At 40.3% G+C, this 25,484-nt stretch overlaps 1 protein-coding gene across 6 annotated transcripts in view; it reads right to left on the reverse strand.

Moving 5' to 3' along the window:
- The window catches only part of GOLM1 (golgi membrane protein 1), a 29,019-nt gene extending 12,329 nt beyond the window's left edge, over nt 1-16,690 (reverse strand). Inside the window, exons 1-6 of one of the 6 annotated variants that reach the window (XM_042454818.1) lie at nt 16,512-16,687; nt 8,924-9,039; nt 8,491-8,582; nt 5,933-6,083; nt 4,473-4,652; nt 344-398 (exon numbers count right to left, since the gene is read on the reverse strand). In XM_042454818.1, the coding sequence (XP_042310752.1) occupies nt 344-398; nt 4,473-4,652; nt 5,933-6,064 (367 nt within the window). In that variant the 5' untranslated portion in view covers nt 6,065-6,083; nt 8,491-8,582; nt 8,924-9,039; nt 16,512-16,687. Of the gene's footprint in view, nt 1-343; nt 399-4,472; nt 4,653-5,932; nt 6,084-8,490; nt 8,899-8,923; nt 9,040-16,511 lie in introns of those variants that run through there. The other 5 variants (XM_042454819.1, XM_042454822.1, XM_042454821.1 and 2 more) reach the window with 5 other exon arrangements.
- Nucleotides 16,691-25,484: the final 8,794 nt, after the last annotated feature.

Below are 25,484 nucleotides of genomic sequence, written 5' to 3' on the forward strand. Positions count from 1 at the left end.
ATTTACATGAACGATGTTGGTATGTGGAAAATAGTTTTAAATGTGTTCTCCCAAAACTAAAATCTTGATCCAACTCAGGTGCTTCCATGGTTATTTTTTATTTTTAAAAAATAAAAGGAAATAAATTACACAACCACTGAACTCCAATTTCTTCTCTAAACTGGTCCTTCAAAGAATAAACCTGTAGGTCACACCACTGTAAACATTCTATGTATAATTCTGTGCTGGGTCTAGAAGCTTTACTAGTCTGCAATGTAAACCTCTGTTAGTAGATGTATAATGACATAAGCATAGAGGCAAGCAAAAGTATATGCTGTGTGAGTGGTTGTTTATTGTATTTTACCTTGAAGATTCTGGATCAATCTGTCACTTATTGTGATATTATTCATTAACATTGCCTGAAAGAAACAAAAAAGAAATTAAATATCTGATAAATTCTATCTGAATCTAGGTTTAGTCAGATTAAATTCATTGAAATCAATGGGATTTAATTTAAGATATAACTAGTTGAAGTTCTATTGATTTCAATAAGTCTACTTTTAAGTATGGCTCAGTACAGATCTATTCCAAGACTTTACATCTACTTTCTCTGTTATCCCTGTAAAGTATAAATGTCAGCTCATCCTAAAAAAAGAGTAGAATAACTCTTAACCATTTTTGCAGGTTGGTAAAAAAATAAAAAGAACAAAGGCTACCTTTGGCCACATACCCAACAATATTAGTACATAAGCATTAATGCACATGCAACATCATTACATGTTTTATTGAAAGAACATCTAAACTCCTGAGCAGATTTTGAAGAAAACAAGAACTAAGTTAGTTTCTCATAGATCCCCAAGTGATGCAGAAAGAACCACCTCAGCCTAAAACAACACAAGAATGGGTGTAACACAAATAATTTGAACTGTTTCCAGTAGTACTTTATGTAAAAAATGATCAGTCAAGAAAATTGTCCTGCTCTACATTTTTCTTCATCACAGTATCCACTAAGATAATTACCATAGTAGAAACAGTTTCTGTCTGATGAAAGAAAGCAGGAGCAGCAGTGCAACTCCTACCTACTAGCCAAGTCCCAGCAAAGATCACAGAGTTTAAGCAGGATGCCAAATTTGAAAGATCCTTTTTTGCCACCACTTCTCCCCTGCCACCATGTGTTCTAACCCTTTGCTCCAGTTTGTCCCAAAATCGTGCTGCTCTCAGCTACAGAAGCAATGCCCTGTGACCAAGCCTCACACAGGTTTCCCAAATGCCACTACGTACTAGCAAAGAATGCTGGTAAGGGAGTGAACGGACATGTGCAGGCAAAAGGCAGGACACACCACCACACAAAATGATCAATGAGGCTGTATGGTGGTTTTCTGGGGGCCCTGAAAAGACGTTTAATGTAATCCTCATGCCCACTATGATCCTAAAGACCACTGGTTCTCCTCATCTTTCCTGCATACCAATACTTTGACTGAAGGCCCCCCTGCCACCTCCTTTTTCTCCCCCCCCCCCCCCCCCCCCTGGGGAGGTACCACTCACTTTGGGAATGACTGCTCTAGACAATGTATAAAATACTTCACTGTGTGTAAGTACCACGTATGTGTCAGAACCAGTGCATAAAAATATTATGGATTTAGGCTGTGATGGGCTATAATTGTGCAAGCACAGAATCAGACATCAAATGTGGAAATGGCACCATGAAAACATTTTTAAAGTGAGTTCCTGCAGAAAGAATGACAACTAAAAACTACAAAAAGCAAAATACAAGGCATGAATAGGCCCCGGCCCAGGCAAAGCCGCCAGTGGTCATGAACACAGATTTCAGCTCTATATGGTTCTTGAGAAACAGTGACATGTCCAAATGCATATAGTCAATAAGATCAGCTAATGAAAATCTTAAATTATTGGGAGAGGAATTTCAGAGTAACTAAAAGACACAGGAACAGTCCTGGGCAGAGTTAAATACCCATAAACTGGCTGTGGTAAATAGGACCATACCAAACAGGGACAAGGGAACTCAGAATTGATGCTTGTCAGATCAATACCTGGATTACTGGAGTTACAGAATCTATTGTTCCTTATTCACAACAACTCAGTTGTGTGGAAATATATTAGAGTGGCTCTGTTGTTATTAAAATAACAACAAAAGATAATCTACAATTAAAAATTTCAAGATCTCCCCAAAACAGCCATGCATATACTGTTACTCAAAAATGAAAGAAAGCTGTAGCAACGTAGTATCAAGATTAACAGATGCTTCAACACAACACTTCTTACATTAGAAGTTGACAATTAAATCCTTTTGTATTCTGTTGCCAACCCAGCACTGCCTGTGGTGTTTTCCTTGTTCATCCAGCAACTTTAATTATTTATGATTTGTGCTGTTACATAACAGGATTTTTGTTTAAAACATTTGTATGCCACTGTTCTACAAGCTAAAATCACTTTATTCAAATGGATAAAATATGACCCAAAACTTCAAAATAAAGCTGGAATAACATTGTTACTACAAGGCCTATGTAGTACAGAAAAGAAAATCTGTATAGTACTGGCAGGCAGAGATGACCCAAGGCATTTTGCTGCCTGAAACAGAATAGAAGATGCTTCCTGCCCGAAGTCATTATCCAAGTAGTGACCAGCCTGATTATTTTGGGACTTTGTAAATCCCATAAGTATCTCTCCCTATTTTTGGCAGTATAAACTCAACAACAATCTCAGACTAATATTAAGCCTTGTTTATAAGGTTTTACATTTAATTGGAAACTGAACAAAATCCATTTGCACCTCACCTGAAACCTTATAGTCAGTGACGATTCAACAAGGCAGCTAGACCCATAAACAAATCCACCTTCTTTTTACTCATCTTTAGGCAAAGGATCCTTTCAGAACATGTTTGAGAAAGACAGGATCACTTTGTTCTTCAGACTGATTCAGAACTTTTTCTCCATTCATTAGATTGATCAACTTCTAAAGTAGGTCATTTTCATTCTCATTTTGCAACCATAAAACTGTGACTAAAGAATGTCAAGCCCTAAATCACTCACTAAATCTATGTCCAAGGTAGAGTCTGAAACCCAGAACTAAATCCCACTTCCACCATAGCCTCACCCAGGAGATTACCTCCCTTAATATGAAACAGAATAATCAACCATTCTGTCTTTTCTCCAGGGTTTTGTAAGGATACATCTGGTTTTTAAAAAGTACTGCTTGATATCCTGAGGCTCAGGGATGGAGGAGAGTATATATTATAAAATTTTAGTAATTAGGTGAGCTCGTCCCAGATTTCCACGATGAACATGCTTCCTTGATCTAGGTTTCATAGTGTGTTAGATTTACTTTATAAATTAGCAGGACAGTAAATGGGACTATAAAAATCTAGCTGCAGTCAGTATAAATAATCTATTCCAGGCCTTCCTATTTTCATTGCCTTTGGAAATGGCTTCCCCTTGAAAAAGATTATATAGTGACACATGCAGGGAACTGGAACTTTGAGAATGTAGGGGTGTGCAGCCAGATCAAGGCTGCAGCAACTGCATGCCACAGCCCCAATCTGGCCTTTGCAGGGCACAAAAAGGAGCCACCAAAAGTGGCTATTTTTTGCACCCTGCAAAGGGAAAGATAGTCATGGCAACACAGATTTAAAATGCTCCTTTGGTGCTGTGTCATGCAGACACGGTGCCAGAGAAGCCCCATGACACCACACATTGTGTGGTGTGGCGAGCTGTGTCATGCAGGCCTGGAGGCGAAGCCAGGGCATGGATCATATGGACACTATGCTGCAACTCCACCCTCAGGCTGGTTTTTCCTGCCGGTCTGCACAGCCCCTTACTGTGTGTATTGTTTGCAAGGAAGGATACATTTATGTTTGGGATAACTCCTATTGCCTCATAGGCTAGGAAAGAGTCAAATGACCAAAGAAGTACAGTTTCTTCCATAGGCAAGCATGAAGAACTGTTATCAAAAAGCAAATTAGTAGAAAAAGCCAAAAGAAGTGGAAGTATGTCACAAGCTGAATGAACACATAATCAGTTTGGTGATGCTTCCACATAAGAATTAAATTGAGAGGCTGTACAGATGAGCACTATGAGTCGGTGTCAGAGTAGAGTGGGAGCGTGGTGACCACATGCCACATGCTCTGACTCCACCCCCAAAGTGGCGTCATGCCTCCCACCTGACCGCACAGTGGGCAGCGTTTCCATGGCACAGCTTTTGCACATGCTGCACTGAAGAAACAAACAAACAAACAAAAACCCGCTGCCGCAGCAGCATAAACACCCTTTTCCCAGCACCCTTTTCTGCTACTCCTTTTCACGTCGGGAACCAGCCATGTTGGGGCGTGGTGTGCAGTTGCTGCAGACCCAACCTAGTGAGCGAAGGGGCGGCAGCAAGACCCAAACTTAGTCCCAAACTTGCTGTTTTTAATGAAAAATCATACTGTGACTCCTAAGCAGAACTAAAAGCTGGGGGGGGGGGGGGGAACCACCTACCTTCTCATCCCTGTGCATTTTGTTGTTATTTTCCATCTGGAAATTATGCATGGACTGGATTTTGTCAATCTGCTCTCTCTGTTTCTTTAGTTCCCCTTGGAATTCATTCTTTTTCAGTTCCACAGCACCTCTTTCTGCTGCTGCCCTCCGGACTCTGCCTTCTAATTCCATTATACGATTCTATGAGGTAGCAAATGCAAAAATTAGGGGGAGAGGCATCTCTAAACAGTGTGCCTGGGAAATAGCTGTAATCAGAACTTCATGCCCCTTTCTGTGCTTACAGAGAAAGCAAAATTGAATTTGTTTCTCTATCTAGATATGCACAGACAGGGGCATACACATTAGAGATATAAATATGTAGTTAATATAAAAACACACACAGAGAGACCCAGCCCTCCCTGCTGCAAACTGCCTTGGTATCACAGAATTTGAGAAAATTAGTAGCTTTCCAAGGAAGAAATATCCGGAAGTGAAGTCAAACGAATGAAGATGTTTGTCTTAGGTGTTGTTTTTTCTTTCTTTTTTGAATGAATGCTTGTATGGGATGAAGAAGTGTGAAGAAATTAAAGGCTAATTGAGGGTCAAAGATATATGGGGGTAATGTATGTGGAAGAGGATAAAAGTATGTTGAAAGGAGGTTAAAACGAAGGGAATGTAGTCAAGAAGGAGGAGAAAGTTTTGGAGAAGGATGTTAGGAGATGAGGTTTAAGGAAGCTGATATAAGAAATGGAAAAAAGAAAAGGAGAGGGAATAAAGAAAGGAGGAGTAGGGGATGAAAGGAGAAGAATGAGAAAAATGAAGAATGAAGAACATAGAATTAAAAACTCAAATAATTATTGGAAGCGTATGAAAGACTGTATAAAGGTATTTAAATGTGGTTGAAACTTTGTATAATTGCGATGTATTTGTAGGTTTGTATGTGTTGTATGTTTGTTTTTTCAATAAAAAATTTAATAAAAAATTGGTAGCAGATGGAGAAGAATATATAACTGGTAATAATAATACAGCAGACATGCATAATAATGCAGCAGGGCAAAATCAATGCACCGGTGAGCTGAAGGACAATTTTCATATACTGATTAAAACAGGCAATGTTACCTTTGGCACTAGGTCTGTTTCTGCATGCAGATGCATGAGCACAGATTGAGAAACAAACAGAAAAGTGATTTTTATATTAGTATAGATACCAGGCAATACTGATAGCGTAAAAACTACAGAATTTCCTGGTTAACCAGGATGCAGCACAGTATTTAGTCATTTTAATTACAGTATTTTCTCAAGTACTTTTTCCCCCTTCCTTGTTTGTTGTTATGGCTAACATCCAATATGTGTCAGGTGCAAAGATGTGAAAGCTGGATTGTGCTTTTGAAACTTGAGTTATTACCTGTCAGTCTAAAACAAAGGGGGTTGGAACCATTTTGCCAGTTCAGTCAACTTGAAAACCAATAGTGAAGCAATACCTGCAAATCAACACTTCGGGAACTTGCAATCCAGTAATTGAATCCCAGAACAATGATACAAGCCACAAGTGCTGCTACTAGAAGAGGCGGAGCCTTCATCCCACGACGGCTATTTCCTAGTCCCACCATCATAAAGAGGAGATCTGAATCTCTGCAGGTTAAAAGGAAAAGGCATGTTTATATTTCCCTTCATTGAACTTTAAACATTGTGGGGAAACAGAGCTAGGCCTTGTTAATTTCACACAAACTGGTACGGTATTTTCAAATGGATGTGGAAATTCATAGAAGCATAGGAAGCTGCCATATACTGAGTCAGACCATTGGTCTATCTAGCCCAGTACAGTACTGTCAACTCTGACTGACAATGACAGGTCCTTAGGGTGACATCAGGCAGGATTCTTTCCTGGGCCTACCTGGAGATGACTAGGATTCCCTGGTGGTCTCTCAGATATACTAACCAGGCTCATCTATTTTAGCTTCTGAAATCTATCAGTGAGTTTAGCATGGTGATATAATCTTCTCTCTCACCTTAACGAAGTAGAGAGATCTTGTAGCACCTTTCAGACTAACTGAATGAAAGAAATTGGCAGCATGAGCTTTCATAGAATTCAGTCTACTTCCTCAGTATGCATCTGTGGAAGTAGACTGAAGTCTACAAAAGGTCATGATGCCAATTTCTTTCTTTCAGTTAGTTACAAGATCTCTCTATGTACTGATTCTACAGACTAACATGGCTAGATCTTTGAAGTCTACCACCTTAAAACATTGTCCCTCACATTGGATCTGTATGCATCTATCACCTTAGCTTTCCACTACATACGTATGATGAAATGAGCACTTGTTTCTTGTATACAAATATCCTGTAGTTTGAGGAGGAGCATACAACCTTAAATTAGAAATTACATTGGTACTCCTTTTCAAAAGTAAAGTCCATTCTATAGCTATCACTACAAACAAGAACAATATTGGAGTTCTACTAGGCTCATGAACTGATAGGAATCTCTTTAAAATGATATTATGTGTACATACTCTCAGTGCAACTTTTTAAAAACATAATTGCTTGTTACAAAGTTAAGTTCTAATCACTTTGCAGGAAAACATCCAGAAAACTAACAAGGGAAATTAGTGCTACAGAGGGATGAACAAGCACAAGCTTCACTGAAGTTAATAAGGCTTAAGATAAGCAAAGTAATACTAGATTTAAGATCAACTTTATCAGACACATTTGTTTCTAAATATTCTTACTTGGGTCTTCAAATGAATAGGCATGTGCAAAATGCCTTGTATCAGAGACTTAACTGGTGTGAATATGATCAAGAACAGAACTTGCAAAAGTTACTTTGGTGGATTACAACTTCCTGAATCTCCGGGCCAATTACCTTCCCCAGCTCTGGCAGAGTATAGGAGGAGACTGTCAGGTGGAAGTGCTGTTACTTCCTCTCCAACTATTTTCAGCAAGAGCAGAAACACCTTTGTCACTGAGGAGAGACACAGTGGTTTCCATACTTTAGTGCTTCAGATGTTTTGGATTTCAGCTCCCAGAATTCCTGAGTGTTGGCCAAAATGGCTAGGGCTTTGGGGGACTGAATTCCAAAACACCTGGAGGACCAAAGTTTGGATGCCACTGGATCAAAGGCTTCCATGAACGGAAAAGGCTCTGAGATTGCTTATCAACTCAGTCAAAAATAGTTTTCCAAGACAGACATTTTTAATTAGCTGCTTTTTTTTAGTGACTAAGGATATTTTTCCAGGAGCCCTGTTCTTGCCATAACTGCAATAGTTAACGAAATTGGAAACATACCGGTTTGAGGGCAGCCACTATCACATGTCTTTGCAATCATGTAACTGGGGCTATTTCTGCCATTGCATTCTCTCCTGCACTCCTCTTTAACTCCAACTCCCTGCCCTATGCCCTACCCAGTGGGCCTTTTGGGTTTTTTTAAATGTTATTTTATTTATTTTTAAACACAATTCTGGAGTTCTGCAAATGTGATTTAAAATTTTAAAAATAATAATGATAATCCGGCTGCTTAGGAAATGCAAGGGGGAGGTTGGATGGGGGGGGGGGAGACACGGATGCCATGTGACATCCAATATTGCAAGTGCCATAGCAGCAACATTTTGCACATGGAGTCTAATGGGACTGCTGCATGTATGACAGGTCATTGATGGGTTTCCCCCATCAATAAAAAGAGAGGCCCTAATCACTCTTCACAGACACCGTAACTATGGGTTGGAAGCAATGCCATATAAGGATCGCCAAAGGTGCTATTTTACAACTATAATTGTGGTTTAAAAGCCATGTGTGATAATCTCCTAAATAGTCATGTTCTTAAAGAATACATCCTTTTGAATATTCACCTGTGTGTAAAGGGAAATACCAACACCTTTTATACCCCCCCCCCATCATTTAGTGAGCCAACAGCTTGAGGAAGAAAGCAAATTGTCTCTATTACTTTATGTGTCTTGGCAGTTATGCATAACAATAAATATACCATAAGTAAATTGTACTCGTCTACCACATGCTGCAAATTATGTTTAAATAACTGCTGCCATACCTAAATGCTAGTTATGTGATGCATTGTCCAAAAGTCTGTAACCAACAGCATAAAACTGGTAGACATTGCATATAGATGACTTGTTTGAGCTTCTGAAACGAGAACTTGAAAGTTTTCTCCTAGAGGCACAATTTCCATATACAGTATTACAAAAAGCAGACAGGACTGGTAAGCACATGCTGAATTACTAAACAGAAAAGCTCATGCCAAGAATAGATATCTAAATTTCTATGAGATTTGTTCTCCACATCTTGTGGGAGAAGCATAATACATGGGAGAAATCATTGGCATTTCTAGTTTGGACAAAATAAAACATGCCAATAGCTTATGCACAAACCAACTGTTTTTTTCAAGAACAGGATTCAGTGTTTGCAGCTCTGAAAGCGTGAGAGAAATAGAGCACAACATAAAAGGCAGCCATGATTTCTCAGACCCATTCAAGCCTCTTGTTATCTTTCTGTCATTCTTGCCAGCTGTGCATATTCATTCAGTTCTTCCACGTTACTGTCTGTTTCCAACCTCAGCTCCTGCTCAGACCACAAGACGTGTCTGCAAGGAGGAAGAAATAGGCTTTCTTCAGCACTGTGAAATTTAGAGTTGCAGACATACTCTCTGGGTTGCAACCTCACCTGTCAACCCTAAATGTATGCAACAGAGAAAAATACTGCTAGACAAACCCATTTCCTGTTCCCATCTGGGAAAATAATCAGTACAGCATTGATCATGTTCTAAAATGGGGTAGGAAAACAGGGTAGGAAGCTTCCCTTCAATTTATTTTGGGGGGGAAATAATTAAAAACTGTCATAATAAAAACAAGGAAATGTATGTATGTACACACACACTGTCTGTCTGTCTATCTATCTATCTATCTATCTATCTATCTATCTATCTTATCCAAAGGGGTAGTTGTGTTAATCTGTGCACCAGAATAACTGGTCACAATATGAGTATTATTTATGTAACCTATTTTTAATTTATTTATCTTTTCTCAACACCTTTGGAATATGTTTTCACACTGGACATTTTTACCATTTTATTAAATTTTATACTTTTTCAGTGCCACTTTTACTCTTTTTTTGTGTGTGGCTTAGCTCAGAAAGCTTGATCTCCTACTGCAAAGACATACATAAAACCATTCTTACAATGAGTTGCTACAAGTCAAACATAGCCATCACTTCCTTTAACATACCATCTCCTTTCATAAACCATTCTGTAAGTGGGAAGTTAATGAGTGACATTTACAACCAGTGACATTTATAACCACACTGTTACTCTAAGATCTTTCTTTACCTCACCCTATAATCTAGACTAGACCACTACTGTTCTATTTCTAAAACTTTAGTATTAGTTTGAAAGATTAACAGTGCAGAGCACTTATTATTGATATTTATGCTCACATTTCTTCTTTGTGGGGGGGGGGGGTAGTTTGGTACTTATGAATACAAAGATGCTTAACAGCCAAAGGCTGCAATCCTGAAGATTTATAGTGGCTCCTTGGTATCTGCTAGGGTTTGGTTACAGGATCCCCTGTGGATACCAAAATCCGTGGCTGCTCAAGTCTCATTATATACAAGGGTGTAGTAAAATGGTGTCCCTCATATAAAATGGCCAAATCAATATATATATATATAATATTTCTCAATTCATGGGTGGTTGAATCCATGGATATGAAGGTTCGACTCTACTTATTTCCAAGGGGGGTAGTCCTGTTAGTTGGTTGAGGATTATGTATGTTTCCTACATCTGGTGAAGTGGGTTGCAGCCCTCACTTGTTAGTTTTAATGTGCTGCAAGACTCTTAATAATTGATTTATTTCTGGAACATATATTTGTTTTCATAGAATCATTGAGTTGGGAGAGATCTCGACATTCTTATAAAATTCTCTTGTAATATAGGAAGCTACCACTAAAACCTCTCTGAGAGGTGTCCATCTAACTTCTTCTTCAAAAGAGCGGTATGAAAGGGAAATACAGTACATTACAGTACTTCAGAGATTTATGGACTCTCTTTCATATGAGGTTTTAAAACAGCTCTTACTGTGAGGAAGTTCTTCTCAATACAGTTTTTGGTTCAAAATCTCTTTTCTTGTATTTGCATCCATTGCTTGAGGTCCTACACTCTGAAGCACCAGGAGACAAGCTCATTCTATTTTCTTCATGACAGCTATTCATTTGAAGATGGCTATCATATCATCTCTCAGACTGCTGTCAAACTAGACAGAATTAATACAGTTTGACACTGCTTTAAAATGGCATGGCTCCAACCTATGGAATCCTGGGATTTGTATTTTGATGTGGAACCAGAACTCTCTGAGAAAGGTTAAATATCTCACAAAACTACAAATCTCAGAATTCCACAGCACTGAGCCATGGTAAGTAAAGCCATGTCAAGCTGCATTGATTCTTCAGTGTAGACACAGCCTCAATCTTCTCTTCTCCAGCTATTTCAATTGTTCCACACAGGGCTCACGTTTCAGAACTTTTGCCATCATGGTTGCCATCCTCTGGAGATACTCCAGCTTATCAATATCCATGTTAAACAGTAGTGCTCAGACTCCAAATAAGGTCTGATCAAAGCAGAATAGAGTGGTACTTGAGCCCTTGATATCTATTGAGGTTTGGTTCCAGGATCCTCCGTAGATACCAAAATCCATGGACGCTCAAGTTCCATTATGTACAATGGTGTAGTCAAATGATGTCTGTTATACAAAATGACAAAATCAAGGTTTGAATTTTGGAATTTTATTTTTTGGAATATTTTCAAACCATGGATGGTTGAATCCATGGGTAAAAAAAACACCTGTAGACTGTATTACTTCCCTTGATCTAGACATTATTCTTCTGTTGTTGCAGCATTTAAGAAAAGGCACTGCATCACACTGTTGACTCACGTTTAGGTAATTTATTGAGATGCCTAAATCCTAGTTCCCTGAAGTTGTTGAAGTCTCTCAGTACAAAATAATGCTGAATCTCAAGAATCCACCATACTTCTGATAAAGTTTTTTTTTAAGATAATGGTTTTGTCATCTTTATACGATTGCATCTCAAGATCTTTGTTTTATGAAATATATATTATGGGAATTTGAAAAATACTACACTAACAATTCACACAAAGTATCATATACTTCCCTTGTTAGCAACACAAACATTATATGCCAAAGCAGCAAAGCAAGTTAAACTACTTCACGTGAACTTTCAGCACTTTTTAAAAAATTAAAACAAGTTGCCTGCTTGCATAGCTGCAGTATAGGCCAAACGATAACCACAAGTTCCATTTTTGTTAAAACCATATACCACAAGACTACATAGTGCAGTAAATGTATGGTTCTAAACATTAAAGAACATCAAATTCATATATATCACCCAACTATCTGACGTGACGCACATTTGAATAAGCCAGCCAATAAAACATTTCCAATACCTTCATTGTTATTGTAGGCTTTCAAGACATTTCTGACTTATGGTGACTCTATCACATGGTTTGTTTCTTGCTCTTTTTTTTTTTTGGTTTTGTTTTTTCTGGGGGGGGGGGTTGTTCAGAGGTGGGTTTGTCCTTACCTTCCTCTGAGGCTGAGTGTGACTTGGCCAAAGTCACCCAGTGGGTTCTCATGGCCAAACTCTGGTCTGCAGAGCTGTCATCCAACATTTAAAAGCCTTATATCATCCACAACCTCCCAGAAAACACCATCCTAGCCACTGGATGTGGAATCCCTATATACCAACATCTCACACCAGGAAGGACTACAAGCCATCAAGAATACCATCCCAAATGAGGCTGCAACAGACCCAGCCACCAAATCCTGCCACTTTGTCATTATACCTACTTCACTTTGGGGGATTATATGTATCTCCAAGTCAGTGGCACTGCCATGGGCACCTGCATGGCACTACAGTATGCAATTCTCTCCATGGGTGACCTGGAACAATGCTTCCTCAATATATACCGCCCAAAATTTCACCTCTACCTACAGTTTCTTGATGATATCCTTGGAATTTGGCCACATGAAAAGCAATCACTTGAGAAGTTCCACCAGGATTTCAATAACTTCCAGTCTACCACCAACCTGAGCCAGAAACAATGCAGACAACAAATTCACATTCTTGGCACCAGTATGCAACTACATAATGGTCTTCTAAGTACCAAACTCTACTGAAAGCCCACTAATCACTACACATACATGCATGCCTCCAGTTTTCACCCAGAACACAGTACCAAGTCTATTGTTTACAGTCAAGCCCTCTAGTATAACCACATTTACTCAGACCCACAAGACAGAGGCACAAAGCTCTTGGATTTACAACAGGCATTTCTCAAATAACAATACCCACCTAAGGAGGTGAAGAAACAAATTGAAAAGAACCCAGCAACCATTACTCTAATGCAGGAACCATTTCCTACAAGACAGATCAAAATACAAACTGACAGAACACTGAGACCATTCAAACACATCACCAAAGAGGTACAACCAGTTCTGTAGAATGACATAGCCCTCTCACAAACTCTGGGAGGCAGACCTTTATTGACCTACAGACAACATCCAAATCATAAACATCTACTCACGGCAGGATACAGAATCACAGAATTGTAGAGAAGAGACAACAAGGGCCATCCAGTCCAACCCCCTGCCATCCAGGAAATCTAAATCAAAGGATCCTAAACAGATGGCAATCCAGCCTCTGAAGACCTCCAAGGAAGGAGACTCACTACACTCTGAGGGAGTATAGTTCTTCCTAATGTTAAGCTGGATTTTATTTTCCTGTAGCTTGCATCCATTGTTCCGGGTCCTGTTCTCTGGAGCACCAGAAAGCAAGCTTGCTTCCTTGCTCCCATAACATGAATGGTAATACAGAGACAAGACGCTGTCATAAACCCAGATGACAACTGTTCCCATATCTACTCTGAAAGCAATACCACAGGGGCCAATAACATTCCTCAAAACATCAGAAGTACATTTACTTGCTGTTCCTCCAATGTGATCTATGCCAGCAATGTCCCTTGAGACACTATATTGGACAAACAGGACAGTCTCTATGCAAGAAGATTAATGGATACAAATCTGACATTAGAAATGCCCCATAGCCAGTTGCAGAACATTTCAACATTCCTGGACACACAATAAGTGATTTACAGGTTGCTGTCCTTAACAAGGACAAAGGAAGACTAGAAAGAGAAAACGCTGAACTGAATTACATTGACAATTTGCAATCCACTAGCAGAAGTATGAACAAAGAGAATAGCTTCATGGTACACTACATACATTAATACAAGAGTCCTTGCTACTGCACATATAACAAAAAGAAATCTGAGAGAGTTTTGAACCCTGGGAAACTTACTTCTGGTGAGGTTTATTGCATACACACATCAAAACTACAGTAATTCATCACTGGGAAGATCTGAAGGACCTTTATCACATTATGCAGCCCTCTGAAAATTTAAGGCAAGAGTCATGATTTGCATCTTTCTGGATCCTATTACATCCTATTCCACTCCCACAATGTGCAAATGTGCTTTATACCTAAGCATTTATTATCACTTGCTACTGCATCCAAAGAAGACAGTTAGTCTTAAAGGTGATACCACATTTATTACTTTCTATTTTTCTCCCCTTCCTTCCTCCTTTTCATACCACACTGGCTAAGAGTACCTTCACAAAATCACTAATAAGAATAAATGCCGCAAGCTCTGAAACACTGGGTAGACATTATTCATACCACCAAGAAGGGGGTATTTTAAACATTAAGGAAACTACAAGCTCTTTATTTTCAAGCCATACTCTCAGTCCTATCAAAAGTCAAACCACTTTATGAGTAACTGGGTCTGAGTAATGGCAACCAAAGTAGCTCAAACATAAATACAGGCTCCCCAGAAGAGAGTATCTTCTGAATTTATAGGATAGCCCTCCCTTCGTGGTATAAGGAAAGACTTCAATACCACATGCTACAATTGCCTTGTTTCCATACTCATTCCCAAACGCCAACATCAACACTGGTCTCAAACTTTCTCAACTGTGGCAAGATGAGACCAGTGTTGATGTTGGCATTTGGGAATGAGTATGGAAACAAGGTGGTTTTCCAACCATCAAGAGCTACAGCTCTGCTTAGAAATATCAGATTCCAAACAGAAGCTTCTGCTTAGCTTCTCAAGCCAAGGTTTCTTCCTCTGTCTTTCTCTCCATTAAATTTAAATAAATGAAGTTCAGAGCCAGAATTCTGGCAGGTGTTGCTTTTGTTGTGCCGCCGGATTAGATGGGTAGGAATAGATAGGAAATCAGGGCTGCCGACTTGAATTGAAGGACCCCTGTGTCTCCCCCCCAACTCTCCATTGAGACTATGAAAAGAGTCAGTGTGGGTCTCAGACAGGGAGCAGCTGGAGATGAAAGAGGCAGAAAGAAGCAGAAAGAAAAGGCTGCTCTCTTGAACTGAGAAGGCACATAAAATAAAATAAAAAGAGAGTATTAATAGTTCTTTCTTCAGGTAAACTGGGAAAGCCCCCCCTCCCTTTTTGCCACATACTCATATACCTATTCTGCTTTGGTCAGGCCTCACCCGGAAGACTGTGTCCAGTTCTGAGCACCACAATTCAAGATGGATGTTGAGAAACTGGAGCGTGTCCAAAGGAAGGTGACCCAAATGGTGAAAGGTCTGGGAACCATGCCCTGTGAGGAGTGATTTAGGGAGCTGGGGATGCTTATCTTGGAGAAGAGACAGCAAAGAGGTGATATGATGGCTCAGTTTAAATATTTCGAAAGGATGTCATGCTTTTAAGATGGAGCAAGTTTGTTTTCTGCACCTCCAGAGAACAGGACCCAGAGCAATGGACTCCAACTACTACTCTCTTTCAGTTAGGACTTTATCACACCGGGGCTAATTTTGGCATTAAAGAGAGATTAAAGTGCATTTAAAGCATCCCGCAAAGAAAACAAAGATGGTGAGTAACTGCATGAATGATTATCACAGGCAAATGTGCAAATAAAGTGATACTGGAAATGCACTGAAATCCTGAGAGTAAAAAGACGCACGCTAAGGCTTCTTTGTGACCACTTTAATGGTGAGTTTTGTGTGACGTTGTGTAAAATCATTTTGCGTAATGACGTAGTTTTTCTGGGATATTCATGGGATAAACTCCCGATCTCCTTCATGTGACAAACTAGTTAGTCTGAAAGGTGCTGCAAGATCCCTCTGCAAACAGGGAAAGAGATGCCAGCTCCGGGTGAGGAAGACCTTCCTGACATAAGCCCTGCTGGGCATTGGACTGGCAGAGTCTGCTCCTCCTTTGGGGGTTTCTGAGCTGGATGGTCATCTGTCCAGGGAGGGCCTTGTCTGTGTCTCCCTGCATGGCAGGGGGCTGGACTGGATGGCCTTTGGGGTCCCCATCCTCTCTGCCTCTCTGTCCTCTTGGCCCTGCTCCCAGCAGGGCTTCTCTTGAGGAAAGCTAAGCCAAGGCCCCTCAGTGCCTTCTCCTCAGGGAGAGGGGCCCTTTCTCCACTGAGGCCCAAACCCCTCAGGAGGACAAGGCACCACAAAATGGAGGACGTCCCAGGGAGAAAGACAAGCAAGCAGAGGGCATGGCAAACTAAAAGAAAACCCACTTCATATAGCAATGTAAAGCCATAGTTCTTAGTCCCCGCTCAGAATGGAGGCCACTGTGGGATCCCTCCTGGCTGAAAGGCTGTAAGGCATGTCCGGGAAAAGGAGGACCAGGGAGTGAGGGCCAAGGCAGGAGGAAACCAAGACAAGGAAAGAGAGGAGGAGAGGAGAGAGGAAGAAGGGCCCTCAGAAGGGAAAGCCCGGGAAGAAATGGGAAGGGAGGCAAGGAGCATCATCATCATCAAATTATTATTATTGTTGTTGTTGTTGTTGTTGTTATTATTATTATTATTTCAAATGTGGGTTTTTTCCAATCTGTAAACCGCCTTGGGCCCCTTCTGGGAGAAAGGCGGCACAGGGATGGAACAAAGCCAAAGGCAATGGAGAAATGCGAAGGGGAGAGAGAGGGTCTTCCCGCAAGAAGAAGGGACTCACCTTCCCGGCCCCTGGGCAGCCTTTCCCCCCAAAGGCCGGGCTCAGCAGCAGCAGCAGCAGCAGGGCATCATGGCTCCTCCTGCCTCCTTCAATCCCCGGCCGCCAGAGAGGGAAAGCGCCAGGGCGAGGAGGAGAAGCAGAAGGAGACGCCTCCAGCTCCGGCTTCTCCTCCCGGCGGCCGCCTCCCGGCCCTCCTCCTCCTCCTCCTCCTCGAGCAAAGACTGGGAATGAGGATGAGGATGATGGCCCACCAGGAGGAGGAGGAGGAGGAAGGAGCCCATGCCAGGAGGCAGGAGGGGGATGGAGGGCCAGGTGCGCCGTGCAAGTCTCTCAGTCCTGCTCCCAATGGAGGACACTTCGGGGATTCCCCCTCCTGAGCTGAGGGATGAAATGGAGGGCATCCCAAAAAAATGGAGGGCAGGACCCAAGAAAAGCTAACAGACATAGAAAGAGCAATTCATACTTCTTTGGCCTGCTCCAAATGGAGGACAGTGTGGAATTCCTCCTGGAAGCTGAAATGGAGGGCATTTGGAAAAGAAAAGGTGGAGGTGGCCAAAGAAAAGCTACTGTTTATATGTATTTTGTAGATTGTATGCCATTGGCAGGTTTTATATTTTTATTGATTGATTTTCTGTATGTACAGTGCTGTCTACATTTACAGCACTATAGAAATAAACTATAATAATAATAATAATAAAAACACTGACAGGAATGTAAATGAATGCTTCTTGGTCCTGCTCAGAATGGAGGGCATTGTGGTGTTCCTCCTGGACTGGAGTTTGAAATGGAGGGCATTCCAGAAAAATGGAGGCCACAACCAAAGAAAAGCTAAAAGATAACCACCCACTCAGAGAAATGTAAATGCATAGTTCTGAATCCTGTTCCAAATGAAGGACATTTACAGATTCCTCTTGGACTGGAGGTTGAGATGGAGAGCCTGACCAAAGGAAAGGTCACAAACATAGAAATAGCAATTCATGCTTCTTTGTCCTGCACAAAATGGAAGACATTGTGGAATTCCTCCTGGACTGAAGGTTGGGACGGAGGCTATTCCAGAAAAATGGAGGCCGCAACCAAAGAAAAGCTAACAAACACTCATATGGCTATCAATTCGTGCTTCTTAGCCGTGCTCAAAATGGAGGACATTTGGGGATTCCTCCTGGATTGAAGGAGAGTCAGCATGTTGTAGTAGTGGTTTGAGTATTGGACTTCAACTCTGGAGACCTGGGTTCGATTCCCAGCTCAGCCATGTAACCCCCTGCGTGGCCTTGGGCAAGTTATACACTTGTCTCAGGGAAAGGCCATGGCAAACCTCCTCTGAACAAACCTTGACAAGAAAACCGCACAATAAGTTGGAAACACCTTGAAGGCACAAAACAACAGCAACCTGGACTAGAGGTTGAAATGGAGGGTGTTCCAGAAAAAAATGGAGAACATGACCAAAGAAAAGCTAGAAACACTCACAGAAATGCAAATTCATGCTTCTTAGTTCTGCCCTAAATGGAGGGCATTGTGGAATTCCTCCTAGACAGGAGTTTGAAATGGAGGGCATTCCAGAAAATGGAGGGCAGGACCAAAGAAAAGCTTTAAAAAAACACCACTGATATAAATGTAAATTTATGCTTCTTAGCTATGCTAATGGGGTACATTTTGGAATTCCTTTGCCCTTCCTCAGTAATTGTTCCAAGTCTCTGATGTTTCCTGCTATTAGTATGGTATCATCAGGATATCTTAGACTGTTGATGTTCTTTCCTTTTATCTCAATTCCTCCTCCTTCTGAGTTTCTGTACTACAGCTCCCAAAATCCCCCCAGGCAGCATGCCTAAATTATGATCGCAGTAGGAACAAAGATGGGAGCATCACAGGATGCTTCCGTCCATATTGTGCCATTTGGCAAAGATTTTCCCATGAATACAAAGCAGCACTATAATTCCTTCTTATTCATGGGATAATCGTGGGATATTTGCGACATTGTGCGATGTGTGATAATCTTTGCCAAATTGCGCAATATTAACAGGAGCTTCCCGCGATGCTCCGGTCTTTGTTCCCAGCGTGATAAACTCCACAGACGAACTACATAATTTTAAAACATATAGTGAAGAGATCAAAATAGTCCAAGATTTTCCATACTTGGGCTTAGTCATCAATCAGAGTGGAGACTGCAGTCAAGAAATCAGAAGACTAGCGATTGGAAGGGCAGCTGTGAAGGAACTAGAAAGATCCTGAAGTATTAAGATACATTATTAAACTCCAAAGTTGAGATTATGCATGCCATTGTATTTCCTATTTTTGTGTATGTTTATGAAAACTGGACAGCAAAGATAGACAGCTGATAGGAAGAAAATCAACTCATTTGAGTTGTGGGGCTGGAGAAGAGTACTGAGAATATGTATAGTGAACTGCTAAAAAGACCAATGGATGGATCCTAGAGCAGATCAGACCCAAACTCTCTCTGGATGCAAAGATACTCAACTGAGATTGTCTTAGTTTGACCGTATCATGACTAGAAAAGTCTATAATGCTTGGTAAAGTGGAGGGAAATAGGAAACGAGGATGACTGCATTCCAAATGGATAGTCAGAGAAGCCAAGAGTGCAGGGCGGCTGAGGCGACTTGGAGGTCACTCATACATAGGGTCGCCATGGGTCAAAGTCAATTAACAATATGGGTCCAAGGCAATTAGTAACAACAACAAAGCATGGCTATAGTGGCCCTGCTGACTAGGAGAGTGTGAGAGTTGTCAGCCAAAAAATAAATGTCTCCTAAGTACTGAAACAAAATATTAAAATGAGTTCTGCTCTCTATTGTCCTGACTTCCCCAAATATTAAAACTAAAAAATAGTTTAAAATCATTTCTCCAGTCTCATTCAGCTATCCTTGGTAGAAGCAAAGACTGCTGGTTTTGGTTTGTTTGTTTGTTTGATTGAATGATTGATTGATTGATTGATTGAAAGGCCTAATCCCTACTACAGTGTCGTAACTTTACTATATATGCTACCATGTAATGCATTTATTTATTCCTTTAGGCAATCAACTGGACATAAAATGTGTGTTTTTTATCTTTGGAAGGTGAGCCATGGCTTATCTTTATTATAATTACATACCGGCTAGATTCAAATGTAATTAAACTTACTAGAGCTGCATCCTAGGTAAATAGTGTAAATAGTGTGACTGTAGCTAGATAGGTAGATTTTTTTTTTAATGTAGAAGAAAGTAAGCAGTTATTTCAAATGTGACTAAGTGAGTAACCCAAAAATACTGAGTCTAATCTAAAAGAAAGATTGTGGGGAAAGGACAAGAGAAAGGGTCATGAATGGTTTACTGAAACATTATAAATCATTTTCAAATGCAGTGTAATTATTAGAAACTTGATTGTACAAACTGATTGTTCTAAGACCACCATGCTTGATCCAGGAAGATTAGCATCATCCCTGCACAAGAATGACATATAGACTCATGATTTCTTCCATTAAAAATAAAATGTAAGGCTGACAAAATTTCAAACCACATGCCTTCCTTACACAATCTATTCCAAAATGCCACATTTATACCTGTTTTCATTTTACAAGATCAAAGCTTGATCATGTCCAGCCTAGACTTTTATTATTAATGGTATCTTTAACTTAATCAGAACATACCAGATTTTACACCACCATTTATCCAGCAGAGGCAACTTTATCTCCCTGTTTCCTGCACCCCATTAGCTAAATAGCTAACTTGGTTGTTTAGTGTCATGGTGCACTTATCTGTGATGTACATCCATGATTTGGATACATTATTGGCCATAACATAGCTCAGCATATATCATATTTTAGTTTCATAATAAAACTGTCGCTTTGTCATTTGCAAAGGAAATTGAATGTTTTCAAGTTGTGGAAATAAATATTTCATATGTAAGTGAATAAACTTGTAATGTAATTGTAAATTTAATGCATTATTAGTTGTAATATAAATGGCATGTAATATGGCTGAGCATAGGTGAGAGAGAATTCAGCATAGATTTAGGCCCAACCTTGTAGAAATTAGCAGGTATTTGTGGGACAGTGGTCATCTGTCTTAATTGTAATTTCCTTGCAGAAAGATACTACTAGCTTCTCACAGAAGCTACAGGTTGGACAGTTTATCTCCTAAGGCCAGGGGATTCTGAGCATTGTAGTTCAAAAAATAAAGTTTCCATATTTTGTAAAGGGATTTGTTATCCAACAAGATCCTGTTCCAGTTCATGGCTGCTGACCCTTAGAATACAACAGTTGGTCATCCTTGTTCTACAACACAAAACTTGATGTTGACTCTTATTCTATATTTTGAAAATCTTGATGTGAGTTAATAAGGGAAAACCCGTTATACTTCAGAAAGAATATGAATCTCAGAGGTGTTCCTTTATTATCCATGGAGCCTCTGGGAGCAACATACACATTCAAATTCAAATACAGTTATATGGATGGATTATCTGGTTTTATATTATTAGGTCTTCAGTGCTTTTAGAGCTGTAGTTAGCAGCTTTATTTATTATTATTAACCTTTATTTATAAAGCGCTGTAAATTTACACAGTGCTTTTTAGCTTTCACCATCAAGATGTTTTAGACTTCAATTGCCAGAATTCCCAGCCACTGTGTCCACTTTTCACAGAGCTTGGCAGCTGAAATTCAAAGCCAGAGAACCACTATTTTAGATCCTGTAATCTTCCAAGTAAAGCAAGGTTTTTGCCCCCTTTACATTGATCCAATACAAACAAGTGATGGATTGTTAACAAAGTTCAACCCACGTTGTTTTATACTTGCTGTATTCTGCTTAGGATATATTGACTAGAAACTGATCATCGTGGCTGTATAAGTTGAATAGATGCATGTCCTTTAAGTAAACATAAATTAAGACTGCAGTCCTATACACTCATTTATGGAAGTAAACTCATCAGAGACATTGGGCTTAATCCAGCATTAGTACTACCTCGAGAAGACCCACAGAAATTAATAAGACCTGTTAGTCATTGCTATATTAAGCCCTATTTATTTTCTTTGGTCTACCCTAGACAGAACTGACTGGATGGATTTCATCTATAGGTCTTTTGAGCAGAAATAGATACTGCATGACTGCAACCCAAAGAATACATTTTCTAGAGAGAAAGCCCCATCAGGGCTTTGCATTATCCATGCCATCTCTGAGCAATAGTCACCTTATTTATTTTTGATGAGGTTCTACATCATTTGGAGCTAACTTTTCATTCAGAACCCCAATTTGACAAGATGCATATCCTATAATAGCAACTGTATGTTGATTTTTAAAATGCATTGTCCTCCTCGGTCATTAGCTTGAAATGTTTTGTTATGTGCTGGAAATCACAATTACATGAATTCTTCAGATGGAACAAATAGATAATTGCTCTGGAAGATTTATATCTTCAGCTATGAGAAGAATGTGTTTTTTTTTTCCTTAGACCTTTCCTGGCATAAATTTCCTGGTGACAGGTTTTATTACAGTGATCTGGCATGATGTTGTTTGTTCAACTGTAGTTTGGGCAAGGCAGTGGCACATTACATTCTGTCAAGGTTTTTACACCACCAGAAAGACAGTCTTGAGTATTGTTAGCTGCAATGCGGAACAAGTTCTTGGGAAAGGTTGACAAAAAAAGGTGATGTTGTCAAAGTCTGGTGTTGACTTACATGGCTTTGAAATTATTACTCTGAGTCACAAACAGGATAACTAGAAACTGCCTCACCCTCAGTGTAGGAGATTAGAGAAAGAAATGGAACTAAATATCACCACAAAAGCTATAAATATTCAACAGGTTGACTGGAATTGGGCTCCCAGATGGCCATACTAACAGTTTATATCTTTAACAATAGCGTTCAGTGCCTGTCTACAGAAGTAACACCCATTCAGTTCAGTGGGGCTTACTCCCACATAAATTATATAGGGTTGCAGTCTGAACTAGTGTCATTTTGACAAGTTGAAGAGCTTCCCTGCATTCATGGGGAACATTTGCATTACTTCCCTACATTTGTTTTGCTCCCATGTACAAGTTCAGAACCAGCACAGTGCAGTGGTTTGACCACAGGACTATGGCTCTGGAGATGAGGGTTCGATTCCCTGCACAGCCATGGAAACCTACCTTGGGTGAGTCACACCCTCTCAGCCCCCAAAACCCCTGCAATAAATTTGCTTTAGGATTATTATAAATCAGAAACAATTTGAAGGCACACAATGACAATGTAGATATGACATCAGGGGTCCCTCTAAGCCAAACAAGTTTTTTTTTTAATTTGTCAATATTACATAGGGCTTTCAGAAGAAGAAAAAACAGTCATAATGGCCGCAGCTTAAAGGAAGAGGTAACAATATTGCACGTACTCATAATTCAAACAATGAGAATGGCATCCATTTAAAGGAAGGATTACATTATTGCATGTAATTCAGTTTAAGGAGGATCCTGTTTGCACTCAAAGAAGGAGGAAATACAAAGGAGCCATGGGAGCAGAGGTTATGGAACAGTAAAGTGCCTGTTTAAGAGTTAGGTGTAAATCCTTCTTAAAAAACAAAAACAAAGAACCAACCTATGTTTGGTATGTTTGGAATGTTGCTCAGCTTTAAAGAGAGGGTCATGTGGAACCTGCAACAGAGCAGCATATGAAGCCCTTCTCCCACTAAGGGTTTCAACCAACATCTCCTCATTGAGAGGATTCCCTAATTCCCTCCATTCTTCCCCCCAACTTTTCCTCTCACCCCCCACCCAAATTGTCTGTCAGCTTTCCATGGCTACTAGGCGTTTTGTGTGTGTGTGTTATTGCACAGCTTGAAATTTCCCCCAATATGCTGAAACCTTTTTTGTGGTACCCTTTTGACTACACGAGAAAAACTGAGTGCTTGCTGTTTGCCATGCATGTTCTGCCAGAGGAGGATGTGCATAAAATACATGTTGCAAGCTTTTGAAGTGAAGTTGGTCCGATAAAGGTATCACTGCTTTGTGGATTTTGGACATTATTGTACTTTGCTGTATGGCCAACACAGCTACCTCTGGATACGTATCCGTTTAAATGTTGTTGTTGTTATTGTTGTCTTTGTGTGCTTTCAAGTTGTTTCTGATTTAAGGTGACCCTAAGATGAACCCATCATGTGGTTTCCATGACAAGATTTGTTCAGAGGATCTTTGCCTTTCAGTCAGGCTGAGAGAGTATGACTTGCCTGAAGCCACCCAGCAGATTTCCATCACTGAGCATGAATTCAAACTCTGGTCACCATAGCTGTATTCAACACTGAGATCCACTACACCACACTGGATGCCACATACCTTAAATATACTAACCCTGCAGAACACAGAGGAATGTTGATTGAAGGTACAGAACAAGGGTTGGCAAGTTCTGGATATCCAAGGGCTAGTTTTTCTGCCCCCTCCCAAATTCTCTGGGCGCTCTGTGGCACCTACTCAATAAAAGCAAAAAACTGGTGGAGACAAAATGGCTGAACAGAACAGTCTTTGAAAAAAATGGGGAGGGAGTTGTTACTTATGTACCTATTTAAAAGGTTAACTCATTTCCTGGAAGCATATCCAGGGCCAGCTGCATTGGCCATAAAGCAAAGTACAGTAACATCTAAATTCCACAAAACAGTGATACCTTTATCAGGCCAACCAAATTGCATAAAAAGTTTTAAGGTGTTGAAACTCCACTGGCTTCTTCATCAGAAAAAGGTGTCAAAATCATTAGGGAGATGGTCTTTCAAATAGTTTGCACCCTAGGCCCATGGGGGCCTTATAGGTCCACTCATTGAATGAACTAGAGCCATATAACCTAGCAGTCTGGGTTAGGGTTGCAAAAGTCCCCTTTGTGGACTACACTTTGCCCACCCCAATTCAGACGAATTGGTAGTAGAATCATTAGGCCAGAGGTGAGGATCATGCACCCCTCCAGATATTATTGAACTGCAACTCCCTTTTGCCCTAGCTAGTATAATCAATAGTCAGAAATGCTGAAAGTTGCAGTCACCTACATCTGAGGGACCACCTGACTCCCAGCATGCCTGAGCTAAACTATGAAGTGAATCATTCTTCAAGGAAGGTCTCATAAGGTTACAATCAGAGGCAGCAGGAAAAGCTGAACAAACTACTAACAGAGAGAAGACAACCAGCAGGAGCATTTGATTCCAATCACCTCTTTGTTATTATAAACTGCAAAGTGCACCATTCTTGAAGCTTTCCTCTCAAGCTAAGTTTTAAATTCTTTGATGTGTTCTTCAGCTGGGAAGCAAGTGCAGCCCACTGCATTATTATCTGTCATTCATATCCCCCAACATTTTCCTAGATAAAAACCAGGATATGTGTGGCCAAGCAATATCAGAGTGTGTTCAACATGGCAAAGGGGAAGAACACACAAGCTAGGAGACACTTCAGCAGTTTGCTTTTGCCTGATCCTACTGGGAAGGGCCAGATTCCACCTCTCTTCTTCTCTCCCCTTGCTGATTTAATTGAATGCAAACTCCTTTTGCACTTTGAATTCAGCTTGCAGCAGCTGAAGCACACCAGGGGAAAGGGGGACAAAAGCTGGATTTTTTTTAAAACTGGAATGACAGAAAATTGGTTGAGACTGTCCCTGCCAAATCAGGACAGTTAGAGAGTATGGGAACTGCTGTGCCTGCTCACCTGCAAGAAACCTCAGGCTTCTGGGACAGCAGAGAAATTGAAGTATTATTTACTGTTTCCATGTACTCCTTGCTTATAAATTGGAAGCAAGTGAAATGTAAGGCAGGACTGATGATCACAGCATATGTTCACATATATATTCACACTATCACACCCTGAATCCTGCAACCATTTTTTGTACATGTTGTAATCTGTAAACTGCATTCAAAGGCAGTCCCATATACAGTGCATTGCAATAGTCCAAATAGGAGATTACCCTGAACATGGATCAATGCAGCCAAGTTATCCATCTTCTGATAGGGTCATCACAGAGATACCAACACAAGCTGCTGAAAGACATT

Source organism: Sceloporus undulatus, chromosome 2, assembly GCF_019175285.1.
Source record: "Sceloporus undulatus isolate JIND9_A2432 ecotype Alabama chromosome 2, SceUnd_v1.1, whole genome shotgun sequence".
Lineage (NCBI taxonomy): Eukaryota > Metazoa > Chordata > Lepidosauria > Squamata > Phrynosomatidae > Sceloporus > Sceloporus undulatus.